The sequence below is a fragment of the Schistocerca gregaria genome, chromosome 2, assembly GCF_023897955.1.
Source record: "Schistocerca gregaria isolate iqSchGreg1 chromosome 2, iqSchGreg1.2, whole genome shotgun sequence".
Lineage (NCBI taxonomy): Eukaryota > Metazoa > Arthropoda > Insecta > Orthoptera > Acrididae > Schistocerca > Schistocerca gregaria.
The window spans coordinates 638,311,394-638,328,037 of NC_064921.1; the positions used below are offsets into that span (position 1 = coordinate 638,311,394).

Consider the following 16,644-nt stretch of genomic DNA (forward strand, 5'->3'; position numbering starts at 1 on the left):
CCGACATGCTATCAATGTTCGTCAATGTTGAGCAGAGCAACTGGGATGAGGTGCTATCTTTCGTGACGTTTGCCTATAACACTGCTAAACAAGACCCCACAGGATTTACACCATATTTCCTGGTGCAAGGGCTTGAGGCGATGACAATGATAGACAGTGTGATTCCGTTACATCCTGATGACATGGACGACGACTACATCGGCCAGGTGTTAACCAGAGCTTAGGAAGCTTGGCAGTTAGCTCGAATCCGCATGCTGCAGGCTCAAAAAAACCATCGCCGAAGGTATGAAGCGAGCCAGTGCCCTATTGTCTACCAGCCTGGTGACATTGTCGGGATCTTCACTCCTGTTCAGAAGGTTGGTCCCTCTGAGAAGCTCCTCAGGCACTACTTTGGACATTATAAGGCTATAAGACAGTTGTCTCATGTTACTTATGAAGTAGAAGATTTTGACCCCAACACAAGATGATGAAAGATCGGAGATACAGTCCACGTCCTTCGAATGAAGCCCTTCAAGGATCCTGCAACCCAGGGTAAATTTGAAGCTACAGCACAAGGCAACAAGCAGGTGACGAAGAGCGTAGTGGCAAAAAAAGTTCTAAGAAGATCACCGCCAGGGCAAGCATCAGTCATCAGGAGTTGGAGTATGCAGAACCGATGACTCATTCGCGGACTAGGACGACGTAACACCGAGACACTGTTCTCTTAAGGAGGGAGCAATGATGCAGAAGAAGCCAAGTAGTGTAGTGGTTATGATACTAGATGGTTGCATGGAGGGTCACGAGTTCAAAACTGACCTGAACTGAAACATTTTAATTTCTGTCTTTGGTTCAAAATGGCTCTGAACACCATGGGACTTAACTTCTCAGGTCATCAGTCTCCTAGAACGTAGAACTACTTAAACCTAACTAACCGAAGGACAACACACACATCCATGCCAGAGGCAGGATTCGAACCTGTGACCGTAGAGGTCGCGCAGTTCCAGACTGAAGCGCCTAGAACCGCTCGGCCATGTCTTCAGTTCGAGTACATTCTAGAAGTATCCACAAATGTCAAGAATCATTGTACTGGAATGTTCTGTAGCTGTATATATACCGTATGTCTTCTGCCCTGAGGCAGTTCACCCCACACTCTTGTATGTGCAAGTGCTGACTAAACTTTCGTTAAGTGAAGTTAGTGTTCACCATTCATCTATGTACACCTTCCCCTATGTGACATTTTTTTCTGTTGCACTCTCACTCATATTATGGTTAATTGTGATTGTATGCTTTTTACATAACCCAAACTGAAAGTACATCTGAGGACAATATTTATTAAGAACAAAGAACTGCTAACTACTTCTCTGACACTCTGTGGGTGCTGCAATTGTATATGCTGAGTTTGAGTACCTGTAACTATATAGATCACTGTAAAATGAGTTTTAATAAATATAGCTCACAACCATTTTTAGCCTTCCAGTAAGCTGTACTAAGAACAGGGTCTCTACTTTTTTTATTTCATCTTTGTATTCATTGGTATTATCTTGAAAATAAGAGTATATTTTTACATTCTTTGATATATTTCATTTGCAGCTTAGACAATTTTTCATTGGTAACTAAATGACAATATCAAATATATCACTTGACTCATTTTTTTTTTCTTCCTGGATGTCGTATTTTACATTAACCAGTACCAGTAAAAAATTTAGAACCAGTACCTTCTTTGTGTCTTCACAATAGATCAAGGCAAAATACAGATACATAAAAACTCTGAAAATAAAAGTCTTGTAGAATATTGCAAGGAGAGAAAGCAGCAGCGGAACATCCAGAATTTCAAAAATTTAACCTCTCAGAAAGCTAAGCTATACTGTCAGTCCCTATAAATACTGCAAATAAATTTAATTCATAATTCACACAGGTAGCATGTAACCCCATACAGCAAAACTCACAGTGTGCAGGAATGAATCAATTCATGGTAAGACGCTCTCCCTATACCTGACTAGTGAGAAGGAAATGCTATAAACTATTAAAGAACTCAAATCAGAACACAAGTACCAGACTCTATAATAATGAAATGTGCTCGCTTCATATGCAAGCCTCTAGTCGATATCTGCAACTGCTTGCCCTCCAATGACACATTCCCAAAAAAAAATGTCAGCACCCAAAGTAAAATATCTCTACAGGGAAGGGATAAAAACAGATGAATCCAGCTATAGGCCCACTTCACTCCTATCTGGGTTATCCAAAATAATGGAGAAAATTTACTATAAGATATTATTAAACTTCATAGAAAAAACAACAATTTCTCAGACTGTCAACAAGGTTTTCATAAACACACATCTACTGTGACTGCCATTTTTGCATTTCTGAATGAAGCTTTAAAATGCAATTGACCATAAGGAGCATGTTTCCACAATTTTTCTAGATCACCCAGAGTCATTTGATGTCATAAGCCACATCTTATGAAACTGGAGTGTGTAGATATAAGAGGACCATCTCATGAGTGGTTAAAATATTACTTAAAAAAATATTTGACCTTGCATTCTGAGAATGGAATAAAATGAAGGTCTGTCACACAGGAAAACTGTGAATTAAGCATGGTGAACCAGAAGGCTCCATTCTGAGAGCAGTTTTGTTTTTGCTCTATGAAAATGACCGAAAACCAATCAACCCACATCAGAAGTTTATTAAATCTGTTGATGGCACAGATGTGTTAGTCAAAGGAATGACTGAACAAGAGTTGCAGAATGAAATCAAAATATGTACCTCAGACCTTACAAAGTGGTTTACTGCAAACAATCTAATATTAAATCTCCAAAACCAGTTACACATTACAGGATAAGCGTCTGTTAGCACCAACTGTAGAGTTGGTCACCAGAAATGTGGATATGTAAATGCTGCAACATTTCTTGGAATATGAATCCAGGAGGAGCTGAGAAAAATCAAAATATACAACCAATAAACTGAACATCATCTGTTACTGCATTTATTCAAGCATTCTTTCAAGCTGCATGTATGAGTGAAAAATAAAAAAATAAAAATAAAAAAAATGAACAATAAAAAAATGTGTACTTTGCCAAAGCAGAATCCCTAGAGCAATACAACATAATCTTCTGGGGAAACTCAAGTGCCAGAAAGAGATGTTTCACAGCCCAAAAGAAAATTGTATGAACCATGGAAATAGCATCTACTAGAAGCTTGTGAAAGCCTTTATTAAAATAACTTAAAGATCTTCCATTGCTTTTGTAACAAAACAGATGGATTCCCAGCCTCCCTGCCCCATTATGATTTTTTTCCTCCCAGAGATTATATGGCAGTACCAGAAATTTTGAATACAGGGCTTGTCCAAATTTATTATCCATTACATTCTTTTGATTAACTGCAGTTCATAAGTGTGATAAGTGTACCAAAAACTGCGAATTACAAACACCAGTAATTGCAAACTTTGTTATCCTTGTTCTTATGAAAACGTATACCCAATTACTTGCTTTCAGGTTAAGTAGACCAAAAGTATATATAAATAATTGAAATATTTAGACATCTAATGCTAAAAATATGTTAGTAACTCATTTAGTTTCAGAGTAATTACAACATTTCATAAAAACATTGTTACTGAAATGTAAAACCATATTTTGGCAAACTAGATGGCATAATTCAACAGCGGTTATTACAAGTATTGTATTATGTATTATGTATAGTATCTAAAAGTTCACATGAAGTAGAATCTTTCTCCACTGTCCAGTTAACCAGGAATGAAAATGTCTAATTGTAAGTTGTGAAAAGGTAGTGGACATCATCATTTGAGATAGTGTTAATTATTGTAAACTTAAAAAAAGAGAGGCTGCTAAGAACCATTTCAGTCGGTCTGTGGAAGTTATGAAGCAATTAAGATCTGTGTCCAAAACTGTACTGCAGCTGAGTTAGCACAAATTACAACCCATATAAAGTGCAGAGCTTTATTTAAATTTCTCATCCGGGAGATCATTCTGTAATCCAGTAACTGTTTTCAACGATTAAGCATAAACTCCTAATTAATTTCATGAGCTGCGTTAATCTTCAAAAATGCTTACTGTGACAATAGGACCAGACTGTGTAGTGTGTTATTTCAAAATTATACTTATTTGCAACATTAGTTTTTGGCTCATTTGATTGTTAGATTTCAAGAACAATAATTTGAGAACATTAATTAGTGACAGATTTAATTAAATGCCTGCCACACCTAAACATATGTCACTTCAATGTTGGGTTACTGTACTCAAACAATCATGTTTTAAAACATCAACTCAGTCTAGTACAGTATGTGGCTATCTGTTTATCTGTGTATAAATTTTAACAGATGAGACTTGGTCTGGCCATAACTGTAAGCTATCTCATACTGAAGTGCAATTAATGTATTTGGACTGTAAATCTGGTGTGGACCACATCATTTTAAAATAGCCTACTTGTGACAATCACTTTTCACCCAAATTTGACAGTCACTGCTACCGAGGGAGTATTTGAATGGGTAAATACGACTGTGCTTCATCTTGTTTATATATTTTGTAAGTAATACTTTTGTAAGGAAAAAAATTAGATGATAATAGCCAACTTGTACTTAGAAACCAGGATATTCACTTGCATAACACAAGAAGAAACCAGGCTATACATCTTCATTATTCAAATATAACGCTGAAACAAAATGGATCACTCCAAGTAGGAAACAAGCTGTATACAAAAAAAACTACCCGGTAACATCTAAATGATGAAAAATATCTCAGCATTTAAAGCAGTTGTGTATATTTACCTACTGCAGAAGTGTTATAGTGTTGCTATCAGGTTAAAACCTAAGTGAACACATTATTATTGTACTGAATAGCGCTAGTGGAAAATTTGTGGAGACTGTGTTAATTGTGTAGCAGTAAAAACAGACAGCAAAATTCTAGGACCTGTGCATATCTATCTCCTCAGTACTTGTTCTTGCAGCATAAATAAATATTTGTGAGCATAAAGAACTAGGATATCATACAACACATTTTCATCTCGATGTCATAAATTGTAATATCTTAATTTTCAAATTTGTGTCTTTTACACAAAAAGCTGTAATTGTAAACTATGGAGACAAACATACTGCATAAATTGTAAACATTTTAAAACTAGATCAACTGTTATAAAATCATAAGCTGATGGCGATGATGTATTGTGCAAAAAGATATGATGATGTAAACTATGATCACATGCTGCCGTATGAATAGTAAACATCCTATTGCTTTTTTGTGGTCTTAATAAGAGTATCCATGAATTTACCTTTATTGAGGTTTAATCACATTATGAATTGTAAAAGAAAATTAAGTACAGTTATGTGAAAGTAATAATTTGCTTGCAGGTTTCTTTGTATGTAAACTCTTGTTTATTTGTAATAATTGTACTGTTGATATTCATCACATTGTCACATCTGACCATCTTGTAATACTGACTTGTCCTATACCAGTTTTTAACTATGTACAAAACTGATGATGAGGTTCAATAATACAATACAGTACAATACATATGTTTTTCTTCTAATGTTCCTGGCTTCATATTTTAAACATCCATTGGTGCTCATTTTTTGGGGCATTAGTGTACTATATACAATCTTTCCACTGTGACCTTCTTGTAATTGTCTAGCTGTTCAGTGGAATGTGTATTTCAGTTCCTGCATTAGGTAATGATATGAATTTTAATCTTGTTTCAAAGAACTTTGATCAAACATAATGCTACACAATGAATTATTTTTAATAAATACTATGCTAATCGATTAGAATTAATATACAACAATAAATATCAACATTTTGAAATTTATTTTGGAAAAGTATCACAACTACTGCATTTCTATATACCAGAATTTTCTTGAGAGGAAATAATGTAGATGTCCATAAACAGTGACTGAAAATCAAAATGTGAGTGTTTCTTGAACAATTCCAACAAATTTCCTGTAGCAGAATGTTAGCAGTCTGTGTGAAGGTTTCACTAAAAGTACCACACCCACAATACAGTGAAAGGGTAAAAATGGACGTAGCACAAATCATCATCTCTGATTTTAAAAGATGTTGGGAAAAACAGATTAACTTTCACTTCTGCACCAAAAGTTTTATTAGACGCAATACTGTCTTCAAATGCATGCTTTAGCTTGGGTTTTCAGTTCCACAACTTTTCATGAAGATGGGAATATCCCTCTCCAGAAGCCAAGACGTTTTGGTTCCAGTTCCCTCTGTATGGATGATTTCACATTTATATCCAAAAACTCGTGTTCTTTAAGTGTATACTTTGGCCAGATAATGTTGAGGTCATCATAAGGCTCTTCAGTTGGTACACTGAAAATCATGAAAAGAAAATTAAAGCCAAGTATTAAGCATTTATAATGTTATACTAATGTTAGTGACATGGATATACCAGTCTTATTTTTTCAGACTAGTAATGGTAAAATAAATGAAACTTATCAAGCATAAACAGTGAAGAATAATGCAGCTTACCAAACTGGTGAGTAAGGTGAACGAAGTACATTTCCAAAATAGGCTAAAGAATTTCCCTTAACATAAACTTGTAAGCTGTGCTAAGGCACTGAGTAGCAGTAGATAATGTGAGAGAGAAAAACAGAAACTGCAAAAAGTATTTTTGCCAAGTTTCCGGATACTTAAAGTGTACAGACTTTTTAAACTTTTTTTTGCTTTGGGGACATGACATTAGATTAATATGCATCAAATGTATGTACAGAGTATTGTGTGGGTATCAAACAGTGGAACAGTTTCAATCTAAAATGGTGTGTAGTCTTTCAGAGTTGGATACAATAAAATTCTGTTAGTTGTGTGACTGTCTCATGGTGTAAAATACAATAGCCAATATTTTAGCAGCTGTTACAAACAGTTTCCATCAAGTGATTATATGTTTTGAGCTGTATGTGATAAATAGATGTTAAGAGACAAAGTATCACATACAGCTGCAGTGATACACTACACTGATAAATACTGCCTGCAGCAGTAGTACACTATTGGTTACTTTATTTTGCATCGTGGCACAGTCACACATTCAGAAGAATTTTATTTAATCATGCAAAAGACACTGAACAAATTTAATTCTATATACATTATTGAATAAGTCAATAACAAAAAAGATAATACAGGAGCATTAACTTGTGTTCATTTCCTTTGTGACTAATATGATGCAGCACAATTTTTTCACTGTCTACCTTATATTCCAAAATTTTGCCAATATGTTTTTGTAAGAACAGTGCCACCTTTATTCTCTTTTATCAAGTTTTGTATGGGATATATTGCCAACCAATGCCTCTTTGAATTGCTTCAATGTCTGCCCTCAGGCATATGTCAGAGACTTCAATTGTTAGAACACGATATGTACAAAATTTTACTGATGCTGCTAGCTGCAGGATCTTTTTCTTAAAAAAAAAAAAAAAAAAAAAAAAAAAAAAAAAAAAAAAAAAAAAAAAAAAAAAAAAAAGAGAGTTGCCCTCAACTACATACCTTCAGACTCAGAAGGTTCCTATCACTCAGCAATTGTGAATTTTGAATGTGCAGATATTCAAAAATGAGAGATTGCAATTAAATAAAATCTGCAGGTACTATTTTAACGATTTTAAATGACGAGTACGATAGCACAAGTACCTTTAAGAATGCCCTTTATTACTGTAAAACACTTATTGGTGTCGATGGTCCAGCATTTAAATAAAATGTAAGTTGAATAACAGGGAAACAATAAATTCCTACGTCATGTAATTAGTTATGAGCAACAACGTAGCTCGCAAGATATTCACTTCTAAACGCATACTACGTCTTCACTGCAGAAGCCACGAAAATCTCCTAAGTACACAAGTCTGCACTACAAAATATTTCTATCTCCCACAACCAAATCACAAACTGCTCCGCTCTCCAAGTATTTTCCATGACCACTCATCATGTCTCCCCCTTCCTGTGTCCCCTCTGTGACCCGATGCTCCTCCACTTCCATCCAGTCTTCCCATTAACGTGTGCTGTGATTGGCCGGAGCCCTCCCACCATTTCTCCAAGCCAACACACACTCACAAACATATTGAAACACACATGAAATGCTGGATTTACATTTAAATAACTTTAAACTAAATAAATATTTGTATGGCTAGACCATAAAAGCTCTCAACACACATTATTAAATACATAAACAAATCAAATAAACATATATCAAAGGAATAGAAACCAAAAGTAGGCCAAGTAGCCTAATGTGTGTGTGTTTTCTAAAACACAGTAAATATTTGACCAATTTCTTCATGAATAGTATATATCGGATATAAACAAAGACATAGATGAATAAATATATTTATAAGCATGCTGCTACCGTTTTTTCATGTCACTGTGGAGCACTTATACTTTAAGCGATTAATAGTAATTGGCCACTTTGACCTCCAATAACTCATGTACTACTCAAGTTCTCAAGTTACGTGCCTATAATTCATACCAATTTAGGTTCACACTAATAGCTTTCTAAAGACACACCAATCAACAAAATTGGATGAACTGTTTAGATTTTGGAAATTCGTTGCTGGGTGTTACTTGTATAATTTACAGTCAGATAATAAGCTTTAAACTAATAAATACATTTAAAATCTGATTACACCATAAAAATAATCATGCAAATAATGGTAATGTACATGTGTCTTTTTAAGTCATCATGATTTCTCTGGCTATTATTAATTTCTACATGAACTGTAGAATGTCTGCTATTATGGTTTCACGAAGTCCGCCATCTTTGGCACTCCCGGCATACACATCTCCGTCATCAACACAAAGCACAGTCCTTGACACTGTGTCAGCATGCAATTCCCAGCCACTTGGTCGGCCTGGGCCATGCGCTTGGGGCTACCCCTCTTGCTCTGCCCAATGTCCGGCACCACACAGCCGCCGACGAGCCACAGCCTGCCGAGCGGCCACGCCAACTCTGAACCCAGAACATTTTCAGGGCGCCACAACTTGCCCATTACCTCATGAAGTGGTGGAGAAAATTGGCACTGGTTGGAAGAAAGCGATTTGTCTGCAAGTGCTACCAGTATTTCTACATGTCACATATCTGCTTTCATACAAACACAAAACTTTTACTATGGTTTGAGGGAATTACTTTCTCTAATAGGAACTGAATGAGTCTTGATTTTACAAAATCATAATCACACTTTCTGTAAACATCACTTCAAATTGTCGTCTAAACTTGTATAGAACGTGTTCAATTTGTTTCGCAGCACAAGCGAGCAACTTATTGGTGGAGGTGATAATTTCTTTATCTATCATCTTTATTTAATTTTTTTGTAAACCATAGAAGAACCAAGAAAGTAATTATTAAATGTTCAATATTATACTCACCCAGATTTCATGAAATTGGTCCACAGTTTAACTATGATTTTCCGAACTTTATGTTCATCAGATTGAGGACTGAGGTTTAGAGGTGTGTCTCCCATAGTAAATAAGTAACCACCATCTTCTCCATGTGAGGCACCTTTAAGACAAACAGAAAATGTTTATATGATAATTTAGTTTAGCAGAAGCTTAGCAATTGGAAATTACTATAGTAATTTGGGTTTATGCCTGTGAGTGTTGTGTACAAAGATCATTCAGATTTTTACTAAATTTAATCAATGGGATCAATGTGGAGTGCTTGTGGTAGATGGGTATGGCTCTACTTTGTAAAATTTATTTTCTAATTAGTGGCATTATGATTGAGCAAGAAGCTGTAATGATTTTGACCAGTTTAGTCTTGCACACCCCTTGTATTAGTTAACAGCTATTAAATGGTCGTAATTATACATATTTGTGAGAATTTCTGTTTTTGTGACTAGGATGTGTGCACCACACTGAGACAAGCTTCAGATAAAAACTATGTCACATATAGTTTTATATTATTTTTATTTAAAATTCATAAATTATATGGGCTTTCACAACAATGTTATTAGTAATGGTCAAAATATAAGTATAAAAATTAAATAAAAGTATTATAAAATCACAATCTCAAAATTGTCAGTTATTGGGAAAAAACAAAAAATAACAAAATAACAAAAAATATAGAAAATCAGCAAAACTTAAAACTCATGAAACAATACTATAATAAGACACTTCTTTTGTAATTTTCTTTGTTTTGATGCCATTGTGGTCAGTCACATGTTTCAAAAGTATTAGTGAGGTGGAGACATGATGTTATTGCCGCTTACAGTCCTAGGTGTGCAGCAAACCAGCAGTACTGATGCAGCCACGCACTATGTCCAATTAATAGGCTTGCTGATGGGAAATTGATGAGAGCTGTTTTGTTAATGACGTACACTTATTTTGGCATGTCTCACTAGGTGTTACAAACAACGTCATGTTTTTAATGTCTGTACTGGCATGTTGCACTGATGGTATGGCTTGATCATCAAATCCTGGAGGGTACACAGTTTGGTGATAAGCACATTGTGCGACTCTGCGAACTTCACAGAGCAAAGGTCACATCACTGAACTGTCAGTTTCCAGCATGGCCTATGGAACTTTGTGTCTTTCATGGATGGATGGGAGACACCACAATATGAGTAAATTTACCAGACTTCTCATACACATTTCTGGGAAATTGCATTAACTCCACCCGTGTGGTCCACAGCGAGAAAGATCGAAGACGTGTGTTGCGTCACAGTATCCAGCTTGCACTGACTGCCTGCTTTGTCTCATGTGGACTGGTGGTGCACATTGCACCGTTGCCAAAATTTCAGTTAATGGTAAGACTGCGTGCTTGGGCTGGCGAATGCTGGAGTGATCACAGTTTGGCCATTTGTGTGTTTCTGTGATACAGCCACCACACAGATCCGCCCTTTAAGAGTGGAGGTCCATAGCTGCGAGAAAGCATGGAACTTGGTCTGCAAGCTGACCTCAGTATGAGTGGTGGACGTGTCCCCATGCAGTCGGCTAGTGACAGCAGTGGCAGAAGCAGCCGGTGCTGGATACAACTATCAATAGCAATGCACAGCCTAGGCTTATAGTTGTGGGTCACTTGGAAAGACATCTCTAAGGCTGACACAATGGTAGCTTAATAACAACGCAGACTGTTCACTAGTACTAGAGTTAATGCACTACAGTAGAATGAAGTTCACTATTTGAATTGTTCAGAATGACATCTAGAATGGCAATTATAAGGTTCATGAGTTGTGCTGTCCTATAATTTTGTTGAGGGACTCAGTCATGGTAGCACAGCTTTGCGCTCAATCCGGCCTCAACACTCTAGACAGTGGAGGTACAGAGATTGCACGGATAAGTATAAACTTGCAAGTATGGGGTTGCACGAGTACGGTGTTGCTGTGAATTGAAAGTGGGTCCTGGATCTGCGACGGATGTGCCCAATGGCATGGACGTGATGTTTGGAGCTTGATGGGAACACGACCATGAAAGCCAGCATGGATGGCAATCCGGTCTCAATGCTCGATGCGGTAGAAGCACAGGGATGCAAACACAAATCCAGCAGCTATGACAGACAAGCAGCTGTTGACACAGGAGATGGTGTCCGCAGCTCAACCGGAGATACTGGCTGCAGGTGTGGTCAGTGGAGACAGAGTCTCTACAGCAGACAGCGGTGGGCAGGTGGGGGGTGCCAGATTCTAGCGACATAAGACAGATGCGCCATTTGCTTGCTGCATTGTGTGGTGTGGTCTAGGTGCTCAATCTTGAACCGCGAAACTGATACGGTCGCAGGTTCGAATCCTGCCTCGGGCATGGGTGTGTGTGGTGTCCTTGTGTTAGTTAGGTTTAAGTAGTTATAAGTTCTAGGGGACTGATGACCACAGATGCTAAGTCCCATAGTGCTCACAGCCATTTCAACCATTTTGTGTGGTGTGGTGTTTTGATGACACTGCACAAGCACTTGAAGTGGACATGACAGCTGGAATGAGCGACGTAGTCTGTTGTCAGCTGTGGTGGGGGTGACCTGTGTGCCTGTGGTGAGTGCAGTCCAGGTGGCAGCTCTGGCTACCAGGGTGAGATGGTGGGAAGAACATGTGGTGGTGCAATGAGAGCTGGTTGCATCTGTGCATCACTGGTGGCTGCAGGTGCAGGCTCCATCTGATCACTGGCAGAATGCATGTCGTCTGTTGTCAGATCTTCTGAGGCATTACTTGCAGACCCAGCATAACCGGTGGGAGAACCTCCATCCAGGTGGTGTCATGGCACATGAGGGCAACTTTCATAGTCCTAGAGAGCCATTCAACCATGCCGTTTGACAAATAGTAGTTTATGGTTCTGTGTAATCAGATGTCACACGGTCTGGTGATGTGTGTGAACAACACGCAGCCAAACTGGCAGACACAGTCTGTCGCCAAGTGACTGTGGCATCTGAAGCATGCCTCCCAGTGTCAATGAGGGTGGTGGTGAGTCTCAGCAGTGATGTCGGCAATGGGTGTTGAATCAAGCAAGTGAGTGAAACAGTCCATGATACGCAGCAGATACCGCTTGCCTTTGGAGAGACAGAGCAGGCTGACAAGGTCCACATGGACATGTGCAAATCAGCATGTCACATTGCAAAAGATACCCATGGGTGTCTGGTTATGTCTCCTGACTTTGGCATGCTGGCATGTGGTGCAAATGCATGCCCATTCACAGCAGTTCTTCCAGAGCCTGGGCCAGATGAGCATGGCAGTGGTGTCAGTGACAGTGCCAGTGACAGTGTGTGATAGTCCATGGATTTGATCAAAGGCAGTGCACCAGAATTTCTCCAGAAGGAACAGTTGGTGTGTGCTGGTGGAAATGTCGCACCAAATCACCTATGCAGAGCCAGAGACAGGCGCTAGCTCCAGCTGCAGGCAACTGGAGAAGTCATGACAAAAACTGTGCAGTTCTTCACCACTCTCCTGTACTTGGGCAACGTCCTCAAAGTTCACAGGGGGCAAGACAATGGCATAAGCTTGGGAAAAGCAATTAGCTGCTATATTGTCTATCCCATAAAAATGACGGATGCTTGATGTAAATTTTGACGTGTTGTATTTGCTGGATTCATGCTGTGAACTCTTGGAGTGATTATTTTGAAACACATGAGCTATTGGTTTATGGTCAGTGAAAATGACAAATTTCTGGACTTCTACTGATGGACAGAAGTATTTCACTGTCATATGTACTGAAAGCATCTCCCAGTCATAAGTGCTCCAAGCATTTTGTGAGTCTGACGTTTTCTTCAAGAAAAGACCAAGTGGCTGCCAGCTCCCACTGACATGCTATTACAGCACCATGCTGGTGGTTATCTGGCTAGTGTCCACCATTATGGCTAAGTTCACATGATGTACCGAGGGCACGAGCAGCATCACTTCTGCAAGTTTCCACTTTGACTCCATAAAGCTCAGCTCCAGTGCATCCATACAATTCACAGAAGTCTTCCCTTTCAGGTTGGGACCTTGTAGTGACTTGTCACAGGTTCTTGCATGGTGGCAGCATTGGGCAGATGGCGGTGATAAAAGTTCAACATGCTGAGGTAGCAGCATAATTCTGTGTGTCTACAGACATGGGATGTTCAGAATCGCTTGTACCTTCTCCAATAGTGGCATCGATACAGTGGGGGTGATTAAATGGCCAAGGAACTCTATTTACGTTACACCAAATGTGCATTTCACTGTGTTGATGACAATTCTAGCTTCATTCAGGTGCTGGAGACCAAAAGTCAAAGACAGACTTTCTTCAAAAGCCCAAATGGCCATTTTCTAAATGTCTTTGGGCCGCACTGAAATTTGTGTGTACACCTTTGCGCAATCAGTTTTACTAAATATGACACAGCGTGCCCATGTGTGGATATAAATCTTGAAGGTGTGGTACTGGATATCAATCTGGCATCGTCTGTGAATTAAGGGTGTGAAAGTCCCCACACGGGCACCACGAACTGTCATTTTTCACAACTAAATGCAACAAACATGACCATGGGCTGCTTGATGACCATACGATGCCTTGACGCAGCATGACCTTGAACTCAGCCTTTGCTACTGAAACTATTGAGCATGAGTCGATGTCGGCAGTACGATGTGGGTGGCCTGGGTTTGGTTATGTGGTGCACCATTGAGTGCTGGGTGTCATTCGGTGCACCAGCTGGGTGGGTGAGTTCATGAAATTTTTCCAGAATGTGAGTGTAAGGTCCAGGGCCGTTCACAGGTTTTATACTATAGAATGTGTCCTGCTGGCTCTGTACCACTATCTTTGAATTTGTTGTTGTCAGTGAGCAGGCCGTTTGTGAAGTCGGCTAGCAGCCTGTAGTGGCAGATAAAATGCACTCCCATGACCAGCTCACTGACATTAGCCACAGTAAATCTCCTTTAGATCTAAATTGTGATTGTGTGTGTACCATAAGTTTTAATGGCCAAATTGTTCACTGGAGTGAGAGAGAGTGCCTAGGCCTGCTTGCATTCTCTTAGCAACAATGGGTGAATATCGAGATGTCCAAACTCATGTCAAAGAGGTACCTCACATTGCCTGCCCATTCTGCTATGATGAGATGCCTGGATACTGAACTGCAGCTAGGTGCATCCAGGCCCAGTTGCAGCTGGCATTTTGGCATGTGCAGGGAGGACATCATTTTGTTGCTTCTTGCTGAAGTGTGTGTGGTACCAGCAGAAGTCACTTGGCGTGCATTCTGCTGTCAGTGGAGCACCATTAGAACAGCTGGAGCTGTGTTACCAGTTGTGCGAGCCAGTTTGGTGGTGGCTGAATTGGCTGCTACTGCGGTGCCTGCTGACCTCTGCCTGTGAAGGTGCCAACTGGTTGACCTGTGTGGGGAGAGCTGCCACCTGTGTGGCCAAGTTGTGAACTAGCTGGTGCAACTCCGCGTTCATAGCAGAGGCTACAGGAGGTGCATGCCACCATGGAGTTGGAATGGTGTCATAAGCTGTCATGGCCATGGTGCTAGACATTGTTGTGCCGTACATCTGGTTGGCCAAGTTTGCAATGGCATCCAGCTGCATCTCTGTCTGCACTGATATTACCACCTGCAACTGAGTGGGGAGGCTGCACACCCAGTTAGTGCGTAACAGTGAGTCCAGTACCATGTCAGGCTGCACGAGGCTCCACAAGTGACATAGGAACTGGGAAGGTCTCCAGTCCCCACATTTATCTTGGTGCAGCAATTGGTGTGCCCGTTGTTCCTTGTGCAAGCTAACATCCTAGAGTTGTTCGGGCTCACATTTAGTTCCTCTTCGTCAAAATGTCTTGGCTCAAACTTGTCTAGGGGTTGAACCACACATGTTGCACTACACGCCCTAAATTAGACACTTGTGACCCTTTGGTTAAATTGTCTGGCTGATGGCAAGTTTGCGAAATATAAAGTTAATGCAACATGTAATAACAGTAATAATAATAATAATAATAATAATAATATCAGGAACTAAATTAATGACCCATAAATGATGTAGGCCACACAGTTGTGATTTGGTTAGAAGAATGTTTATTCAGAAAGCAAACTAATAGTGAAAGTGGTCATATTTAGAGTTACTGTTACACTCCAGCACATACCCATTTGACAGGGTTTGATCATTCACATTCTCATCACGAACTGAAAGTCCAGTACTCCACCTCATTAACTAAGTGAAAAGTCAGAGTTCACACAAGGTGCACGGCTGCTCACCAGTCAGATACTAAGTCCCGCGATACCACACAATGCGAAATTTTCTAAGTCGTTTCACTTCCTAGCTATCTAAAGACATTCTGTCTTTGTGTCTTCCAACACTGTTCCACTGCTCATCTCCGGCCACATCTCCCACATGACGAACATCGTTGCTCAACTGACTAGTGCATTTCCCTTCCCTGAAGCTGTCGATCTGATTGGCTACAGCTTATTCTGCATTATTATACATTTTAATATATTTAAATAATCAATGTTTAACCAGTTTCATGTTCTAAATAAAGTAACAATAATATGCATCACATAATAAACATTAAATCCTTTTACATAAAACAAATACAATTTCCTTTTTAACTTTGAATGTCACGACCAGTAGCCTTGCACCGATGTGCTTTCTGATAAATAAAGAACAAAAGTAACTATTATGCACTAAACTTTACAACAAAAATTTTATTACCTAATGATTCAATAAAGTGTCATGCTGTCACCATTCAATGTTTTTTGTGGGTTCATTGGGATTTCCCTACGATGTAGGTTCCGTCTGTCTCAGTCGCACACTACAGCACTTTAGGTCTCATTCAGCTTAATAGACTCCTGTACATTTCCCCATCTCATGGTGAATCTGTGCTCTTTGTGGCACACAGTCCTGTGTGACAGGGTTTGTTTCACAATTCCTGAAGGATGACTCTTTTGGCCATGTATTTAACTGTGAGTGAAATGCTTGTTAACTCTCACTCAGATGATGAGATTCACCTGTTGTTCCTTGGATCAGGAGGTTTGTTGGATCAATTCTTCCGTAAGTCATTTGTAAGAGGTCTGTGTTGGCAGGCTGGTGATTATATCTCATACTTTGACCATGTAGTTTTGGTTGAGCTGGCTCACTACATGTGTGAATTTTGCAAAGCCACAGGTTACATTGTTACTCATGAAGACCACCCCCACTTCACTATACCACATCACAGGGTCACAATGGCAAAAGGGAGTCAGCCAGACCAACAACCACCCAGTGCAGGAGGAGGTGCCAGTGTGACGGGGCTTTGTGTGCCAACATTTTCCTGAGCTGTCTACAGA

General features: G+C 39.3%; 1 protein-coding gene across 2 annotated transcripts in view; it reads right to left on the reverse strand.

Moving 5' to 3' along the window:
* Window positions 1-5,773: 5,773 nt before the first annotated feature.
* LOC126334679 (esterase FE4-like) overlaps window positions 5,774-16,644 on the reverse strand; it is a 148,800-nt gene continuing 137,929 nt past the window's right edge. For both annotated transcript variants that reach the window (XM_049997155.1, XM_049997154.1), the window contains 2 exons: window positions 9,333-9,465; window positions 5,774-6,305 (listed from right to left, as the gene is read on the reverse strand). In XM_049997155.1, coding sequence (XP_049853112.1) covers window positions 6,146-6,305; window positions 9,333-9,465 — 293 coding nt within the window. In that variant the 3' untranslated portion in view covers window positions 5,774-6,145. The remainder of the gene's footprint in view (window positions 6,306-9,332; window positions 9,466-16,644) is intronic.